At 38.7% G+C, this 17,191-nt stretch overlaps 1 protein-coding gene across 1 annotated transcript in view; it reads right to left on the reverse strand.

Moving 5' to 3' along the window:
* The window catches only part of LOC102777657 (cadherin-7), a 112,334-nt gene that overhangs the window by 17,052 nt on the left and 78,091 nt on the right, over positions 1 to 17,191 (reverse strand). The window contains exon 10 of the mRNA XM_087846253.1: positions 2,635 to 2,752. Coding sequence (XP_087702379.1) covers positions 2,635 to 2,752 — 118 coding nt within the window. The remainder of the gene's footprint in view (positions 1 to 2,634; positions 2,753 to 17,191) is intronic.

Genomic DNA, 17,191 nt, shown 5'->3' on the forward strand with positions numbered 1-17,191 from the left:
GTAAATGTGTCCATACAGTTCATTCAGTATACTCAACATACTGAATATGAGGTTAATAGAATACCTCCTCAGATAACCTTTTTCTATTCAAGCTGCCCTTAGTCTGCTAAGGTGTTACTAAAACAACAAGTACATGATGTAACACATGTCTGCACTCAGAAGGATTACTGTGGCACAACCTGGCTGCTGCTGCTGTTCTTTATACAAACTAACATTGCTGCCTGAGCCGAGCTCCCACACATGTGAACAAAACACTCGACAAAGGGCCATCACCTCAGAATGCACATCAGCTCAGCACATGCGATGTTTTTCAAAGCAGTGGGAATTCATGTAAGTAAGTAATGATGGAGTCAGACACAGTTCTCACATCTTTAAAAATATATGCAAATTACCACTTAGGCTTTTCTATAAGAACAACTAATTTCCTACATCCACCCACTGTTTTGCTTGTAGGTGGATAACAAATCATTATGACACAAAGACAGTTTTCACCTTGTGTGTTTGATTTAAAGTTATTCCTTGATCCGACACATAGACACCTCGCACTAAGTTGAACAAAGTTATAGCAAGACTGAGTTCTCACTCGGATGTGCTCCAGTTACAGAGGAAGTTTGTTTCTGGATTTCGTTTTGATGAACAATTACCAAGGAAAAAAAGTAGAGGGGGCATTGTCACGGCAGAATAATGGTTTCATTTGGCAGTGCTGGGCATGCCGGGGGCCACCAGTTACTCTGTACTATTTTTTTTCCTGAGTCAGATTGCAGAGTGTATTATAGCCAGATACAGGGCAGATATAGGGAGCTGAGTGAGCAATGGCTAAAGTGTCAATTGCATTGCTGCCAGGCTCAGTTGGAAGGAATAAACAACAAACAGACCATACCTAACTTGAGCAACACCTTTTACAGACTCTTAAAGGCCAGTAGCAATTATCTCAAGGGAATGTTTTAAAAATGTATCTCCATGAAATAAAGCTAATCTGACTGAACTCTGACAGTAATGTAGAAGCAGTTTAAACCTCTGACTGAATTCTCCCAAATAACATGTATTAGTTTTTACACAAGTATCGACTACCAATATGTATGTGCAAACTATTTTTTTAATTTCTCATCAGCGTATAAAAATAAGGCTAGGCCACCAGCTGTTCATTCAACATTAGGCTTCATCTGAGCTAACGCGAGTCACTGAACTCAATATCACTCAATGTTTGTGGTGTTGGTGTCTTTTAGAGAAGTGTTTCCCAACCTTTTGGAGCCACAGCACATGTTTCACATTTGAAAAATGACACGGCACACCACCAAACAAAAATATCACAAAAAGCATGTTGATAATTTTCCCCTGTGCACGAATTATAGCAGAATTGGTTCGGTTTGTCCCAAGTATAACTTCTTCTGACCACTACTCATGCTAGGGCCTTCATCTGGGTCCGAATTTTCTCCAGGACCCAGGTTATATTGACTACTTTTTTCCCCAAGTATGTATCTATTGCTATTATATGCTGCATTGTCTAACTCATCGCATGACTTTTATGTAATTTCTTCTTCGTCTTCTTTAGTTTTACTGGCAGTTGGCAACCCATTTATTTAGAGCAGGTAGTTGTACTGCCCTCTAGTGGAAGAGAATGTAATCGTTCTGCCTGTTACTCATGCTGATCGCTTAGAGCAGCGGCCCCCAACCCCCGGGCCTCGGACCGGTACCGGTCCGTGAGTCGTTTCGTACCGGGCCGCGAGAGTTGAGGCTCAGGTGTGAAATGTATAGTTTTCAGGGTTTTTATCGGTTTTCAGCGTTATTTTGTTATCGTTTTTATCGTTAACTCTGTTTTCCTGGGTCTTTTCACGTGTGTTATGAATAAATCTTCTTTTTTCGGTACCGGTACTAATTTTATTTTGTTGTATTTATCCGCACCATCTTAAAGGCCGGTCCGTGAAAATATTGTCGGGCATAAACCAGTCCGTGGCGCAAAAAAGGTTGGAGACCGCTGGCTTAGAGTATCAGATATCTGTAACCAGATAATCTTCCACGGCACACCTGATCATTTCTCACGGCACACTGTTTCAGAGCACTTGTGATATAGTGACATTGCTTTACGTTTCCAAAATGCTCAAACTGAGGCTTAAAAATGGGAGTTGGGTGACCTAAATCGATCTCTAATACGGTAGAATTAAACCAGAAAAATGATGTTTGACACAAGTCAGTCAATTAAAGGTTATCCACATGCTGCATTTTATAGAATCAAACGTGTTTCGACTATGGACTGGGAAATTCTGCAATGCTTAAAAATGCAGAAAGAGACCAATCATGATATAAAAAATAGACCAGTTAAAATATGAAATCTCAAAAATGCTTTTTTGTAAGATAGCAATAGATCATCCACATAAAAGAACTGATCTGCACCCTTTAGCATCATTTTAAAAACCTTAGATCATTTTGTTGGCAACATTTTACAACTACAAATTCTACTTTATATAACTTTAAAGCTTTTTAATACCCTCTAAAACATCAGTGTTTTTTTAATAATTCTCTACACTTCAGTATAGAAGTATAGACAAACAATCACATGCACACACACAGAGAAAAACAGTAAAATCATATGAGCTTGAAGATAACATCAAAGAATACCACAAAAGGTTGTCTCACCCTTATTATCTCGCAGAGTGAAGTTAAGGTTACCAGCAGCAGGTCCTGCCAGGGCGAAATAAAAGCGATGACCACTCAAAGGTTCATCCTTATCCACTGCGCTGATTGTCTGGATCACCTGAGGAGAATGTTAACACAAAAAGACATTCAGCATCAGTTAGCTTGCTGAGTTTTATCTGATCTCTCGTGCTAAATAGGCGTTAATCAGGGTGTAAAATGCTTAATGTGGGTTTGCAGTTAGTAAGCTCACAATCTCCCTCAACTTGAAGAAAGCATTGTCATCAAGGCTTTTGTATATGCATCACATTTCACTCTGTCATAAATTTATGTACACGGAGGCATAAATCTTGTTTAAAAGGCCAGGCAACAGTGTGAGTGAACTGGAGAAAACCAACTTGATTCTGATTGATGGAAAGGATTTGTTTTATAATGTTTGGCTGTGGTTTTGTGTCATTTATCTCTTGAAGTACAGTAAGTGCTTATTTGGCAAGAGCTTGGCAACCTCTTAGGGATGAAGTGTTTTCTTTGGGGAAGTGATTTCTCTCAGCAAAACATTGTCCAGAGATTAGTTTTGCAGTCAGTGTAGAGACCACAACACATTTAGTGTGTTCAATTTTAACCCTTTGATGATTCTACAAAGGAAAGAAAATGCTATTCCCAAGTGTCAACTAACCACATGGCCTTAACTGTAGAGGTGGCAAAGTAAAAGTGGATCGCTGTCTGACAGTAAAGATATCCAATTAAAGTAATGGCAAAAACCAAAATATAATACTTTTTATGAAAGTAATAATAATGTACTATGCATTGTCCAGACCAGGAAAAACATCTGCTTTTATAGAGGTGCTCACAGTTAATCAACTAAGGATGTAATTAGTTTCCCCCATACTATGTACTTTAACTATGAAAGTGTGTTGGTAGCACTTTCCTTTAAAACTCATTGCCCCACTAATACCTATGACTATTATTGTTATTATCAAGCTGTAATGGAAAGAAGTGCTAAAAGTAGATTTATTAGAGCTGAAAGATATTTCTCAATTATAGTAATCAAAAGATTTATATGACAAAGCCAGACTCAGAAATTTAAGTAATCCAAAGGCACACGTCTATGCATAAAATAAAAATATATTCTTTGAAGAGGATTCTCTATGATATAATCTTTAAGGACTAAAAATACAATACTTCCTACATTATTTTATCACTGCATATTACAATAAATCTTGACACTCAACGTTTCATCAAAAATCGCAGCTTCTTAGATTTCAGTGGTAACCATCTGTGAAAGACTCTTCTATTAACTCTGTATTGCAAGATATGTATATTCATTTAAAACCAGTTTAAAGTCATACCGTTGCAAATGCATGTGGTCCTTTGGTCCATTGGATTGACATAGATTGTGGGCTTTAACTATGGGAAAAATGGACATTAAATTTTAGCCAACGCACTTCCGTAATGGGATATTTCAACACATCCTATTACTGTGTTGTCTGGTTCTGCAAACTACTGTGCATCTTAAAATTTAGGGATTATTTTTTGCTCTCAAATGCAGGTTACAAGTTTCGTTAAACCAACTTTTCAATTCACTTTGAGGATGATCATCATTTCCATTTGTTAATATTGATAGGTGCAATATGCGAAGCTGTATTTCTCCATTGTTGATATGCAAAAGTTTTCCTCTATGTACCTGTGTCTGGCTATGGGAGAGGTTTCTGATTTAGTTAATAAAGTATTCTGCTATTTAGGGTTCATCAAGAGATTAATAAAGAGAAATTGCAAGGTATGAAGAGCAACCGTGTCGTAAAATTGGCTGTATTCATAGCTAAAAGTCAAAATCTCCCTCCGCTGCCAGACTGTGTATCAGTGATATCTGGTAATGACAATATGATGAAAGGAAATATACAGATACGACCGACCAATTCTAATACACACATCCCTCTTATTACATTATCTATCTGACCTGACCTTGGCCACCGCATTAAAAAATGAAGACAATATTAGGTCAGCGCACTGAACTGTTGTATTACTGATGCTCTTCAAAATAAATCCATCCAGCCAAGCATTCCTACTTCATTATTACGATCATGAAAATAACTCATGATGAAAACTGATGTTGCTTGAGGCAATCCAAGAGAAGCATTCACATCTGTGGGTTAAAAATGAATGCAGTTTGTTTCAGTTCACTTTTTGCCTCTGAACCTCAAACTAAACCGAATCTTGCTCCTTCTATTATAGAAAGCTATAAATAATGCAGGAAATCAGATTACAATTTATTTACGCCCACTAGCACATGCTGTAATGATTTTTTTTGTTTTTGTTTTTATTTATTCATACAAACGTGTTGTCTGAAAATCAATTTCTTGTTTTAGCCCCCCCCCCCCGCTAAAAAAAAAAAAAATCAAAGCAAAAAGACAAGGCTTTAATTTCAGCATCTAGTAGCAGAAAGAAAAAAACAAAAAAAACAAAAAAACGAGCAAAAATCTCACACAGTACACGCTGTACATGAGAAGCACATCAAACACCGAGATGCCATATGGACGACAAATGATAGCCACCACAACGGCCATCAAAGTGGGTGTTACTGCCGCAGTGTCCTTATAAATTTAGATCAAGCCTCCCGAATCCTTTGTAGGCAATCGAGAAACTCAACCCTGTGACAACTCACACCCGTGGACAGGATCCAAGAGATCCTTAGAAGCAATTCACACTAAATTATCACATCTCCCAGCCCCAAACAGCTCTGAGTCGAACATCAGGACTAAAAGCAAAACAAGATGAAAAAATTAAAAGAGTGAGGAAGTAGAAAAAAAATAAAAACAACCCCAATGATCCATCAGTGCTGAGACATGGATTATCAGTTGTCAGCTGTGATTAAATGCTGCTGGTTACAAGCTGTCAGGTATTAGGGATTTGTGTAGGTGGTAAGCGACATCCTGCCAATTATTAAAACTGGCAGGCGGGGTGAAATACCATGAATATTTTACTCTTATTTCTTAACAAAATTAAAATATTTGCATCAGCAAGTATTTAAAAAAGTGTCTCTGTTTGCTGTTTAGTTTTGCAGTACAAGGGGAATTTATACGGGGAGCAGAAATGCAAAAAGGTTATCTGCGCTAGTTCTCAAGAACATTTGGGATATCTGTATATACAGACAGAAGTGATGTTTGTGTCATTGCAGATCAGTGACAGGCAAACTCAACAATTGAGCACCTAAACATGCAGCGTATGCATGCTCGGCTGCATATCGGCAAAGCTGCCACTGATCCTGGGATCATAATAACTCACATGCCTCTCACTCTGTTATGGAAATTTCACATCTGATAGAAACCTTTCTTTGTGGTTCCTACACCGCCGATGAATCCAATACACATTTTGAACCCTTTGATGTCCTTTGAATATTGCGGATGGATTCTGAGCTTATCTCTAGGAAGCTTTCCATTCCTCACGGCTGAGGGAAAGGACTCTAAATCATTCTTAAATCAAACACTTTGTAATGTATAATGCCTTTCATTAATGGGGCTCTGATGCAAGGATGCACTGAACCTTTGGTGGGGAATCCTCAATTGGGTTGAGTAGGAGACAGGAGGAGAGAGGCATGGCTGCGGACATAAATTCTCGCTCAAAGACATTAACAGCTGCAGCCGACTGGTGCCTGTCGCAAGCAACGGCTGAGGAGGCCTATGAATCACCGAATTAAAGGGGTTTTTGAGTTTACACATGGCTGCGTGTCAGACCACACCGGATATTAAAGGACAAAGGTGTCTCTGTTTGTTGCCTTCAAAGGGAAGTAAGAGAATGTGCAGTACACAGAGGAATGTATGCACATTTGTATTGTAAAAGTGGGATGTTACTCAAACTCACTAAATTTTAACCAAATTATTCATAAAATGAACAAAAAAAACAAACAAAAAACAAAAACAGAAGGAACTCAGAACATTTAGGACAGGACATTTAGAGCCATATGAAAAAAAAAGTTTTCATAGGAGTCATAGAATAAATCAGGAACTTATACCTATAACCTATAACACTTAGATTTTTATCAGCAGTAACTTAAATGAATCATTTTCTGTAAGTCTTTCACTTTGTTATAGAGGAATTTTGGCCTACAGTTCATTGAGGTTTGTGGACCTTTTTTCATGCACAGCTCTCTTCACGACACCATTTCAGTCAGGTTGAAATCTGGAATTTTGTGTGATCCAATTTATGGTCTCTTCTTCTTTTTTAATCAAGCTGCTGCACTGACTTCTTTTTTAATTAAATGTTTTCTTTTGTAATCATTTTATTATTTTTCTGTATATTTCTAATATTTTTTCTTCTTATGTATTTCTCACATGTATTATTTTAAGACAGGTGGGGATTACGGTTCCTCCCCCCTGTCTTTATCATTAATGGTCTAGTCCAGTTTTACTTGGGCATTGACTTAACCTATTAACCAACCTGTTATATGTCAGCTGGTTTATCTATGGAGATGTGATTGGTTAATTAGAATTTTTTCTGTTTCTTGTCTTTTATTTACACACAAATTGTACTTTGTGTTACTATGACCCTGATGAAGGCCAGTAGCTGAAACGGGTTGGTCAGTTAATAAAGTTGTTCCTCTTTCATTTTAAGTGTTGTTAGAGTTCCTGCGTTGTGAGTTTTTCATCCTCTCCATGCACCTTGGAAGTAGGTAAAGCTGTGCCAGAATTTTTTGCTGCGATATGATCCAATTTCAGCCTAGCTGGCTTCATATTTGATTCTAGAATAATTTGTTATACAAGTAGTTCACAGTTGACTGAATGACTGCAAGGTGCCCAGGTCCTGTAAAACAAGCCCAAATCATCAACCCTCCATCACCGTGATTTCCTTTTGAGAGAATGACTATATGAAGCTTGTGCTGGAGAACATTTAGATGTCTTTATGTCAATACGTTATGTTTAGTTGTAGATTATAGCCAAACAGCTACACTTTTGTCTGTTTGGAGTTCTTTTTGGAGAGTAGAGGTTTTAGCCTGGAAACATTTCACAAGAAGTGTTTTATTTAGTCTTTTTTTTATCTCGAGGTGTTTGCAGTTCCTCTGCTCACTGCACAGCCTGACCTTGGGTCGACTGTGTATGATGAGGAACAACCACCGCTTCTCTAAGATAGTTGCTGATGCCTTTCTTCCTTAGCATTGTGTTAAAACACACACTTGAATGCTCCAGACTAGCAAACTGACAAAACTTCCTCTTTCATAGAGGTGCTCACACTCTCTGATAATCAGTTAATCAAATGCATTTGATTAGCAGCATCTAGCTGCTACTTACACTCTTAATTCTTAAGGAATGGTGTACTTAAGGGCTGCATAGAGTCCTGTGAAGACTTTCTTTTTCACTTGACTGCATATGAGTTTAGTCTATTGTTGCCTTACTATCTTTTTGAACGCTTGAGTGATTGTTGAAATTCCTTCATGCTTTATCTGTATCATAACTTAGTTACAAAATCTATTGCACTTTAATAAAAATGAAGCAGTGGAAAAAGGCTATTAGAAATGCCAAAGCATTTTCCGGATTCTACTGTAATTTTTATTTGCATGAAAATACATAAACAGTGCTTACTGATGTGTTTCTGCATTTAATACTAAATAAGTATTAAATGTACTGAAAACCTTAACAAACGACACAGAAATAAAGTTCCAAGTGGTGAAGAATTAAGGCAAAGCCTGTGGTGTAGAATTTTCAAGAAGTCAAATTTGGAAAGCAGGGAACATCTAATGACACTATCCTGTAGTATTACAGGAAATGTATGATTTAATGTTTCTTGGACTTTAACCAACGCGGGGAAATAAAAAGCCAGATATCTCAGCCGCTGCTTTTGACCTTTTTTTTAATCTAATCGACCTTTGGCAATTTTCCCAGTTTTAAAGAAGTGATATACAAAACTGCTGGGGCATTTTAGGAAAACCCTTTAAGGAAAAATCATTTTCACTCCAAAATACATATTGTTTTCCTCTTAATTTAGAGATTTATCTTTACAACAGCAAAAACTTTTAGCATATTCAAACTCAAAGGAAAGTGACAGATCTTTTTATTGTGAAGTTGTGTTACTTTTTCATCGGTTGAGAAAGTAACTATAAAGTCAGAAGGCAGCAGCAGTGTCAACAGGAAAGGTGACAGCTGACAGCGAACAACACTTCTAATTAAAAGTCTAAGAATAGCATTTTAAACCTATACCTCACTTCACTAAGATGCATGCAGTGGCAACTGATAAGTAAACATCAACTTAAAGACATTTTTGCGCAGCCAAACCTTTGACACAAAGGTGTCTGCGTGACAGTTTTGAAAAGTGCTACACAGTTTGTCAGTCTCAGTGACTTCTTTGTGCTCACATTCCTTGATTTAATTAGAAAATTAGAAAACAAAAATTGTTGACTTTGTGAAACAATAATGTAAAGATAAATGGTATTTTTAAGTGAGTGGAAAATAAATGTAAGTACTTTTTAAATATCAAATGAAATGTGATCTTAGATCTGAATATGAAAAGAAAATAAGAAAATTGACATGTTTTATTTAGAGTTATTCTTGGTTTTTTTTTTTCTTTGATCAAAGGGAATTATAATTTTGTTTACATATATTATCCACAACAGTACACTGGTACAAAAAAAAATTATGCACAGGCTTCAAAATGAGTTTCAGTTTTCAGTCTTTAATCCAAAGCCAAATTCTGGGTTCTGGATATTTTCATTGAAGATTCTACTCTTTGGTGTCTAGTTATTTGAATCCACCCATCCCCAGACATCGCACCACCTGGTTGATTGAGCTGCACCTTCACAGGCCAAATCCTGCCTCTTCACTCAGCACTCGCAATAATTCTACAAATGACACCCCGCCACCTAAAACGCATCTGTTTTCGCCGGCGTGCAGCTCAAACAATCAAGACTTAATTCTTCCAAACACCGGAAGTACGTTAGCGAACTACAATGGCCATAATTTACTTCAACTATGACACAAAGCATCTGTGCTCCCTTGAGCTGCTGCATTACAGACTTTGACTGGAGACAGGAACATGAAATGTGGCTTCTATAATGAAAAAAGTAATGTTTGGTAAAGTAGCATAACTAGAATGACTGACTATATAGTTAAAAAAAAGACGAAGAATCCAAGCAATAATGAGCAAATCACACTTTGACACCAGCGAGGTAAACACTGCACTGCATTTTAAACTCTTCAGGGTCTAGTCTAGTGTTATACTGTCTTTATAGTGTAATTATCAGATTGTGAGTAGCTGTACAGCTAAGAGACTTTCATTTAAGCCACCTAAAGCCCTGTTGGCAGATTAGTCATACAATAAGATCAAGACAGCCACTTCAAAGTTGAACCAAGAGTATAAATAAGTATCGCATCAAATAGGTGGCACTCGTTGCCATGGCAATATGACAGCTGTCACCATGGGTTGTGTTGACGAAGGAAGTGGTGGGCCTGCCGCTTTCACACCCCTCGCTCTGCGGCACTCTGCCACGGCTTCCTATGACATAGACGCCCTAAACATCACCCACATGTGACACCCATGACTTTGTTCACTAACAGCACCAGCTCACACATCTCACCCTGCTGTCAGACACACACACACACAGACATACGTACGGATGCCCCACCCCCACACATATTGCCAATCAATATCATTCAACAAATGTCATCCTTCATTCCCTTTATTTTTTTTTTATCCCGCCGCTCTCATTCCGCATCGACAATCTGAATTGTTCGCTGAGATTCGACTTGTCATAAGCGTGTTTGTTGCCATGATCCTGACAAGTCAAAACTGCTGAGGCTAAAGTCATCTCCTGGTGAGATCTGAGATTAAACTTGCTCCTTGTTCCGTCTTTTTATAGAACAGACAGTGTGCTGCCACACACTAATATTTTCTCTGCCCCTAGCACCTTGGCATATCTGTTTTCATCTCTCACCTTGATGCAACACCCATAATAAACTGATAATTTGAGCGATGACTAGAGGTGTGAAGATAATTTTTTTATTGATGTGAGGCAGCAGTAATTAGGGAATGGTAAAAAAAAAAAAAAAAACCTTAAAAAAATAATGGCACATACAGATATATGGGCAGACTTCAAACCAGGATATAAATTTGTATGTAAATACATGTCTTATTGGACAACATTAATTATCTTCACTGACTATTCATTGTTTAAGTTAGGAGATATTCACACACACACTCTGGAACTACAGCACGCTAGTATGTTGTAAGAAAACAAGAAGTAGTCTGAGAGGAAACCTTGGGGCTGGAAAATAAAGCCAACTGGGAACTACCAAAAGTGCACTTCATTAAACGGCTTTGAAGAAGACTCCAGCAGCAAGGTAAACCACACAGTTGCTGCAGTAGAAATGCCCACATTTAAAGCAGACATAAATATGTTTACAGCCTCCTCAATAAAAATGTATCTTCACATTACCAAAACTTGCATCCATCCATCCATCCACCGTCTTAACTCTTAACTCCAGTTCAGTGTTGCAGGGAGCCTGGAGTCTAGCTCTCTAAACCCTGATTACTCATGTTAACATTCACACATAGGGCCAATTTAGAATCATCAAGTTACCAAACATGTACATCTTTGGACTGTGGAAGGATGCTGGTGTACCCTGAGTAAAGCCATGCCAGCACGGAGAAGACATGCAAACTCCACAGACCTGGGAGTGACCTCTTTATCTGACAGGTGATCACGGTCAGCTGTAACAGCTAGCTGTCTTCTAGTAAATAATGTAAGACACTGATTTTCATGACATTATATGATAAACAGAATAGGTTCAATGGGGCTATTCTCTAGTTTTGGTAAATACAATTGTATTGCTTTTTTTTGTATGTTACATTAGCTGCTATTTGCACCCAGGTGATGCAACCTTACAGTCTGTAGATGCATCTTGATAAACAAGCTTGCTAGTGTTAGCTGAACACTTAGCATGCCTGTCTTTCTTCCAAATATCATTACACCTAGCTGCAAAGTGTCATTCAGAATGCTAAAATTGCAAGGCTTTACAAACCAGATGCTATGGTTGCTACATTCATTTTATACACAGTCACGGCAGTTCATCTGTTGCTGTTAGCAGGTTTCCTGTGGATGGAAAGACAGGTGTAACTATTGGATTACTTTGCAGGAACCTTCTGGAGATCTAAGATCTTTTGTTTTTGGGTTTTTTTTTTTGTTTATTGTTGTTTGGTTTTTTTTTGGGGGGGGGGGGGGGGGGCGGGGGTCAGTAAATTCTAAGCTAAATGTGACATATGTGATAAGAATATCCTTAAAAGGTGAACATCACAGCAAAAATCAGTGTATTAACTTGTGTTGACATTTGACTGAAAGCTCAGAAGGAGCACAAAGTTTGATGTAAATTTGGCAGAATTAGCCACTTAGGGTTTTGTATCTTAATTTAGCCTCACAGCCTCATAAAAACACGTTTTCAAACGTCAGCATGCACTAGCTACTTCAGCAGTGTTTGTATCTCACTGCTTTCTTTTGAACTCTTTTACCTTCCAGTTTGAAAACCTCAGTTCATGACTACCCAACATTCCCAAATCCCTCAGGGACGCTACAGGACTGCAGGGAGGGGCAGGGAGCAGATTGGGGGCAGCTGAATGCCAAGTCCACTCATGTATGTAATGGTTACACTGAAGTGATTGTACAACGTGACCCCCCCACTCCTCCGTCCCTGCTGCCCTGCCCCTTCCACATCATCATAATATCAATTAATATTATGGCAGAAGACAGACGCACCGTTGATCCGTAACAAGTGGCATCTCTGGAGAGAACCAGTGCCACGAGACGGCCTTAATTAGGCCTGAAAAATGGCAGCTTATTCCATCCCTGCACTCCCTCTTAATCTGTGCTACAGAGCCACAGAGTCAACCCTGGCCCCAACTGGCAACTATTATTATTTCATCTTTGTCACAGCTGTGAATAAGCCAATGGGCGTGACAGCCAGTGGGCGGCATGAGATTTTTAAACAATGCTTTACAGGAAAAGCAGACACAGTTAGTACTGCCAGTGGTTCACTGCTACAGCCAGACATATAGTACACAACAGGGGCATTTTGATTAATAAGGAATCAGGGAGGTGGTGGAGCGCATATCTGACAGGTTATGAGTCCACCTAGTCCGTCTAGTAACAGACAGCAGACACCTCGTTGTAATTCAAACTGTGTTTTCACATTCAAATGTCAGCGTCTCTCCTTCCCTTTGCTCTGTATTTTTGGGTGTAAATTTCATCATGAAATTTCCATTTTTTTGTGCCCTCATTATTCAGTCTGAAGGTGCATTCCCATTGGTACACTTCAGTCTTGCCCAAGAGAGGGCTTCAATGGGACTGAATGAAATTGGAATTAGCAGATAATTAAAAAAAAGTAAGAAAACAAGCACTTCCTGTCTGTAGTAGTCATTCACTCCTACGACAAGGTTAAAGAAAGTACAAGAAGCACGTTTCTCATCTAAATTTATCCCATGTGAAAGACGTGAGGTGAGCGCAGCATGCAAAGATTTGTGATTCCTCAAGATGTGACAAAGACAATCATGGCAATTGCTATGGCAGTCACATTACTGAAAGCGCAGGTTTATTTTTACAGACAAAATACTGCACGGGATGTGACATGTCAATATGTGACTCTCAAGTATTTCCAAATGATATATAAGAAATTGTGGGAGAAAACGCTAATCTAAAATGTTAACACGTAAACTACATGTTAATGTCACACAGTTTAAAAAGGTTCGGTAACAGATCTCTAAATAGGAAAGTTACAGCCTGTGTTTACTGGATTCACTGTAGAGGTAATATGTCTGTAACATGTATAGTTAGTAAATTGTAATATATGTTTGCTGGCTGAAATATTGTGGGTTACGTTTTTGTTAACTTGCTCTTTTTAATGCAGATTACTACCAGCAAAGAGCCTCTTAACTAAATCTAGCTAACTCTCATGTGATGACATTTTAGTGGTCCCATGTCAGGGGGCCACTGTTCTCAGTTTTGTACATTAAAAAACCTTAGAACTCAAAATCATGCTCAAAATATTAATGCTGTCGGCGTTAATCTTATTAAAATGACGGTAAAGCCATAACTGCATTAACGCGGCAAATGTCCGTTAACGAGTAACCGCGGATCGCCCTGGATGGCTGGATGGCGTCAACACGTTAACGAGCTAAAGGCGCTAACGTGTTGATGCTGTGCAGCTCCACGCACAAGGTGATCCGCGATAACTCGTTAACTCGAAGATTTGCCGCGTTAATGCAGCTATGCCGTTAACGGCATTTAAACGAGATTAACACTGACAGCTCTATAAAATATGTAAAATCAAAGATTTATTCAAATAATTAATCATTAAGAAAAATATGCTTCATCTAAACTAAATATATACAAATCAAACATATTTAATATGATCAGATTTAATTGCAATATATATATATATATTTTTTTTTTACAGATTTACATGTATTCAAATTACTTAAACTCAACATTTTAGGCACACATATTTGTCATTGTCAGTAAACAAACTCAGGGACCTGCGGGGGATGGGGGCTGCATGGATGTAAAGGTTCACCGATGGACACTGAAGTTAATGGGGAGCCAGTGCAACTAAATTAGCAACGATGTGACATGCGAGTACTTGGAAAACTCAGCCAGAAGGCTCGCAGCGGCGTTTTGAACAACCTGCTGATGTTCAAAGGAAGCTTTGTTAAGACAAGCGAACAATGAATTACAATAATCCAGACGTGATGAAATAAAGGTGTGACTAACAATCTCCAATTCAGAGCGTGACACAGTGGAACTCCACTTGGCAACATTTCCTAAGTGATAAAACCGAGAGCAAACCAGAGAATTCACTGAATAAACGGGCTGTTGCTATAAACGTAACCTCCTCCGGGACATTAATTTACAGAGACAGACAACACATTGCACAGAGGTCACATCAATTTATTTTGCCTCTTTATTTTATGTGTATTTAAAAAGAAATCAAAGAAATTGTAGCTATGATGGCTGCAATGCTACATTAAAAAAACACCTACCTGTGACTATAAATCACATATTTAACTGTTCAAAGAAATTCAATGTGAAACAACAGCTAGATGGTCCTTTTTAATGTGGAAACCTTATATACACTGTGAATAACGAGGATTTTCTAGTGATCTGATTGTCTTCTGACTAAACTAATAGGAAATGAAGAGCAGCACGTTTTTCCTTTCCCCAGAAAAACAGTGCTTTCATTGTGTCTTTCCATCAACACCCTTCTCATTCATTACCTTTTTTTTTTCTAGTGGAGATTTATTCCTACAGAGAGTACCATCAGTCTTTCAGAGCCCCTCTCTTTGGAAATGGCTTGTCTTATTGCGAACTGATGGACGTTTAGATCTTTAAAGATGCTCTGGAGTCTTTTCCAGCTTTCGTGATTTGCGATTGAGACATGGCTCACAACAACCAGTCTTTCATGAGAAGAACACACTTTGTGAGTGCAGACTTCGGATGCCTTTAATTATCAACCCATCAGCCCACACTTCCAATCTCATCACAACACCTGGCTCCAAGTGTTGTTTTGTTAGCAAAGGCGGTTTGCTTACCTTTTCAAGCCTAGACTGGGAATGACTGTCTGGGCTCGCCTGGGAATTGTGTGTAGTTAGTTTAGTTAGCTTTTTTTTCTTGTCTTTTTGGTCAGTTGTGATTTATGATGATCAATTAGCAAGTATAAATCCACACGGTTCACAAAACATTTTCTCAAAAGTGTTTAGATAAGTAGATAAAAGATACGTTAGGTGAGTTTAATTGTGAAATATATTCTAGACAATTTACGCCTATTTGTTTTGTGTTCCTTTGTCTTCCTTCTTTTGAGGCGATGTGATGAGTCACAGTTCCTAACTTGTAAATTGAGGAGCTAATTAAATCCTTGAATGTAGCTATTTGTGTAAAAATATGAAATCACGTGCATACTTCAGGTACTTAGCGCTGGGCTGACAGTATTTCACTTCAGTTGAGTAAAATCCAAACACATTTCCACACACAACCACACATACTCACTACTTTGTGTTGTAAGTGTCTTAACTATTATAAGGTTAAAACCAGCTCCAAGCTAAAGTAGCTCATTTTAACTGCACCATTTTATGACTGTGCAGTCATAATTTGAATGCATCGCTTCAACTCGCTGGATGGACAGGAACCGAGGCCTCAGTCACCACCAGCTCCTCACTTTACAGCAAAGAAGCTTCTAGCTACACCTAGGGGGGAACCACGCAGCTCAGCTATCGCTGGCATTGAGTAAGCAATCTGTCTGCTTCAGCTGAGTAATTACAGATTTGCAGTACCTTTTCCTGCTGATGATGCTGTCATGGGCAATGGCTGTTGCTGTGTCCTGCAGGCTGGTATGATTGTTGGAGAATGACTTTGTTTCAGTCTCTGTGCCATAATTTATAAGGTGCTAGTGGGAAGAAGTTTACAAATTATCTCCTGAATTTAAAAGTTGAAATATCGACGAGTGAAAGATGGTTGCTTTATGTTGCGCTAACTTTAATATCGCAGAGGAACAACAATCGTCTGAGGATAAGTGGCGGGATCATTAACCAAAAATAGACATTCAGCTCTGGTAGAATGCATTTTTCAATAATGATGTCAACTAATATAGAGGCAGTGTTTATTCCTGCAAATGCTAAGCCTTACAGCTACTGTGTGATGAATTACATTAAATTGAGTAATATCTTAAAATACCTCAAGGTTGGCTGATTTGTGTATACTGAACTCCACTTAGTTAGTTGTGATTAAAAAAAGATACAAGCTCAAAAAATACCTAAAAAAGCCCAACATGGCAGCATAATGAGAAATTTGAAAATTCACTTTAACACTCATCCTGGGATCCGAACAAACCCTGGAGGTGTATTATGTCATATCTCACAGGAGTTTTCTTCCATCGCTCCCATTTTTTAGGTCTGCCTAATGATGTTATCATTGTTGTGACATCAGATTCAGCGGACTCGGGATCTGGTCTTTGACCTTTACAGATGATGCGGTTCTCTTGGCCTCCAGCTTTCACTGGGGTGGTTTGCACCTGAATGTGAAGCAGCTGGGATGAGAAGCAGCGCCTTCAAATCTGAGGCCGTGGTTCTCAGCCAGAAGAGTGACCACTCTGTGTCAGGGATGGTGTTGCTTCTCCAAGTGGAGGAGTTCAAGTATGTTGCGGTCTTGTGAGGAAAGAGTAGAGTGGGAGATTGACAGATTGGTGTGGATGCTGAAGAGAGAGGTGAGTGTCAGTTTAAAGCTGTCAATTTGCAGGTCGATCTACGTTGCCACCCTCACCTATGGTCACGAGCTGTGGTGACGGAAGGAATGAGATCACTGATACAAGTGGCGGAAATGAATTTCCTCTGAATGTCTGGGCTCTCCCTTTAGAGATGGAGAGTGGAGCCGCTACTCTTCTACATCGAAAGGAGCCAGCAGAGGTGGCGAAGGCATCTGATCAGGACGCCTTTGATATGCCTCCAAAGAGACGTCACACTTTCATTAATGACAACTTTGGGCTGCCTTTATTGTTTTTTTATTTCTATTATTTTATATTTATTCCGATTGCTTTTC

The sequence above is a fragment of the Neolamprologus brichardi genome, chromosome 9 (assembly GCF_056152115.1).
Source record: "Neolamprologus brichardi isolate AB-2024 chromosome 9, ASM5615211v1, whole genome shotgun sequence".
NCBI lineage: Eukaryota > Metazoa > Chordata > Actinopteri > Cichliformes > Cichlidae > Neolamprologus > Neolamprologus brichardi.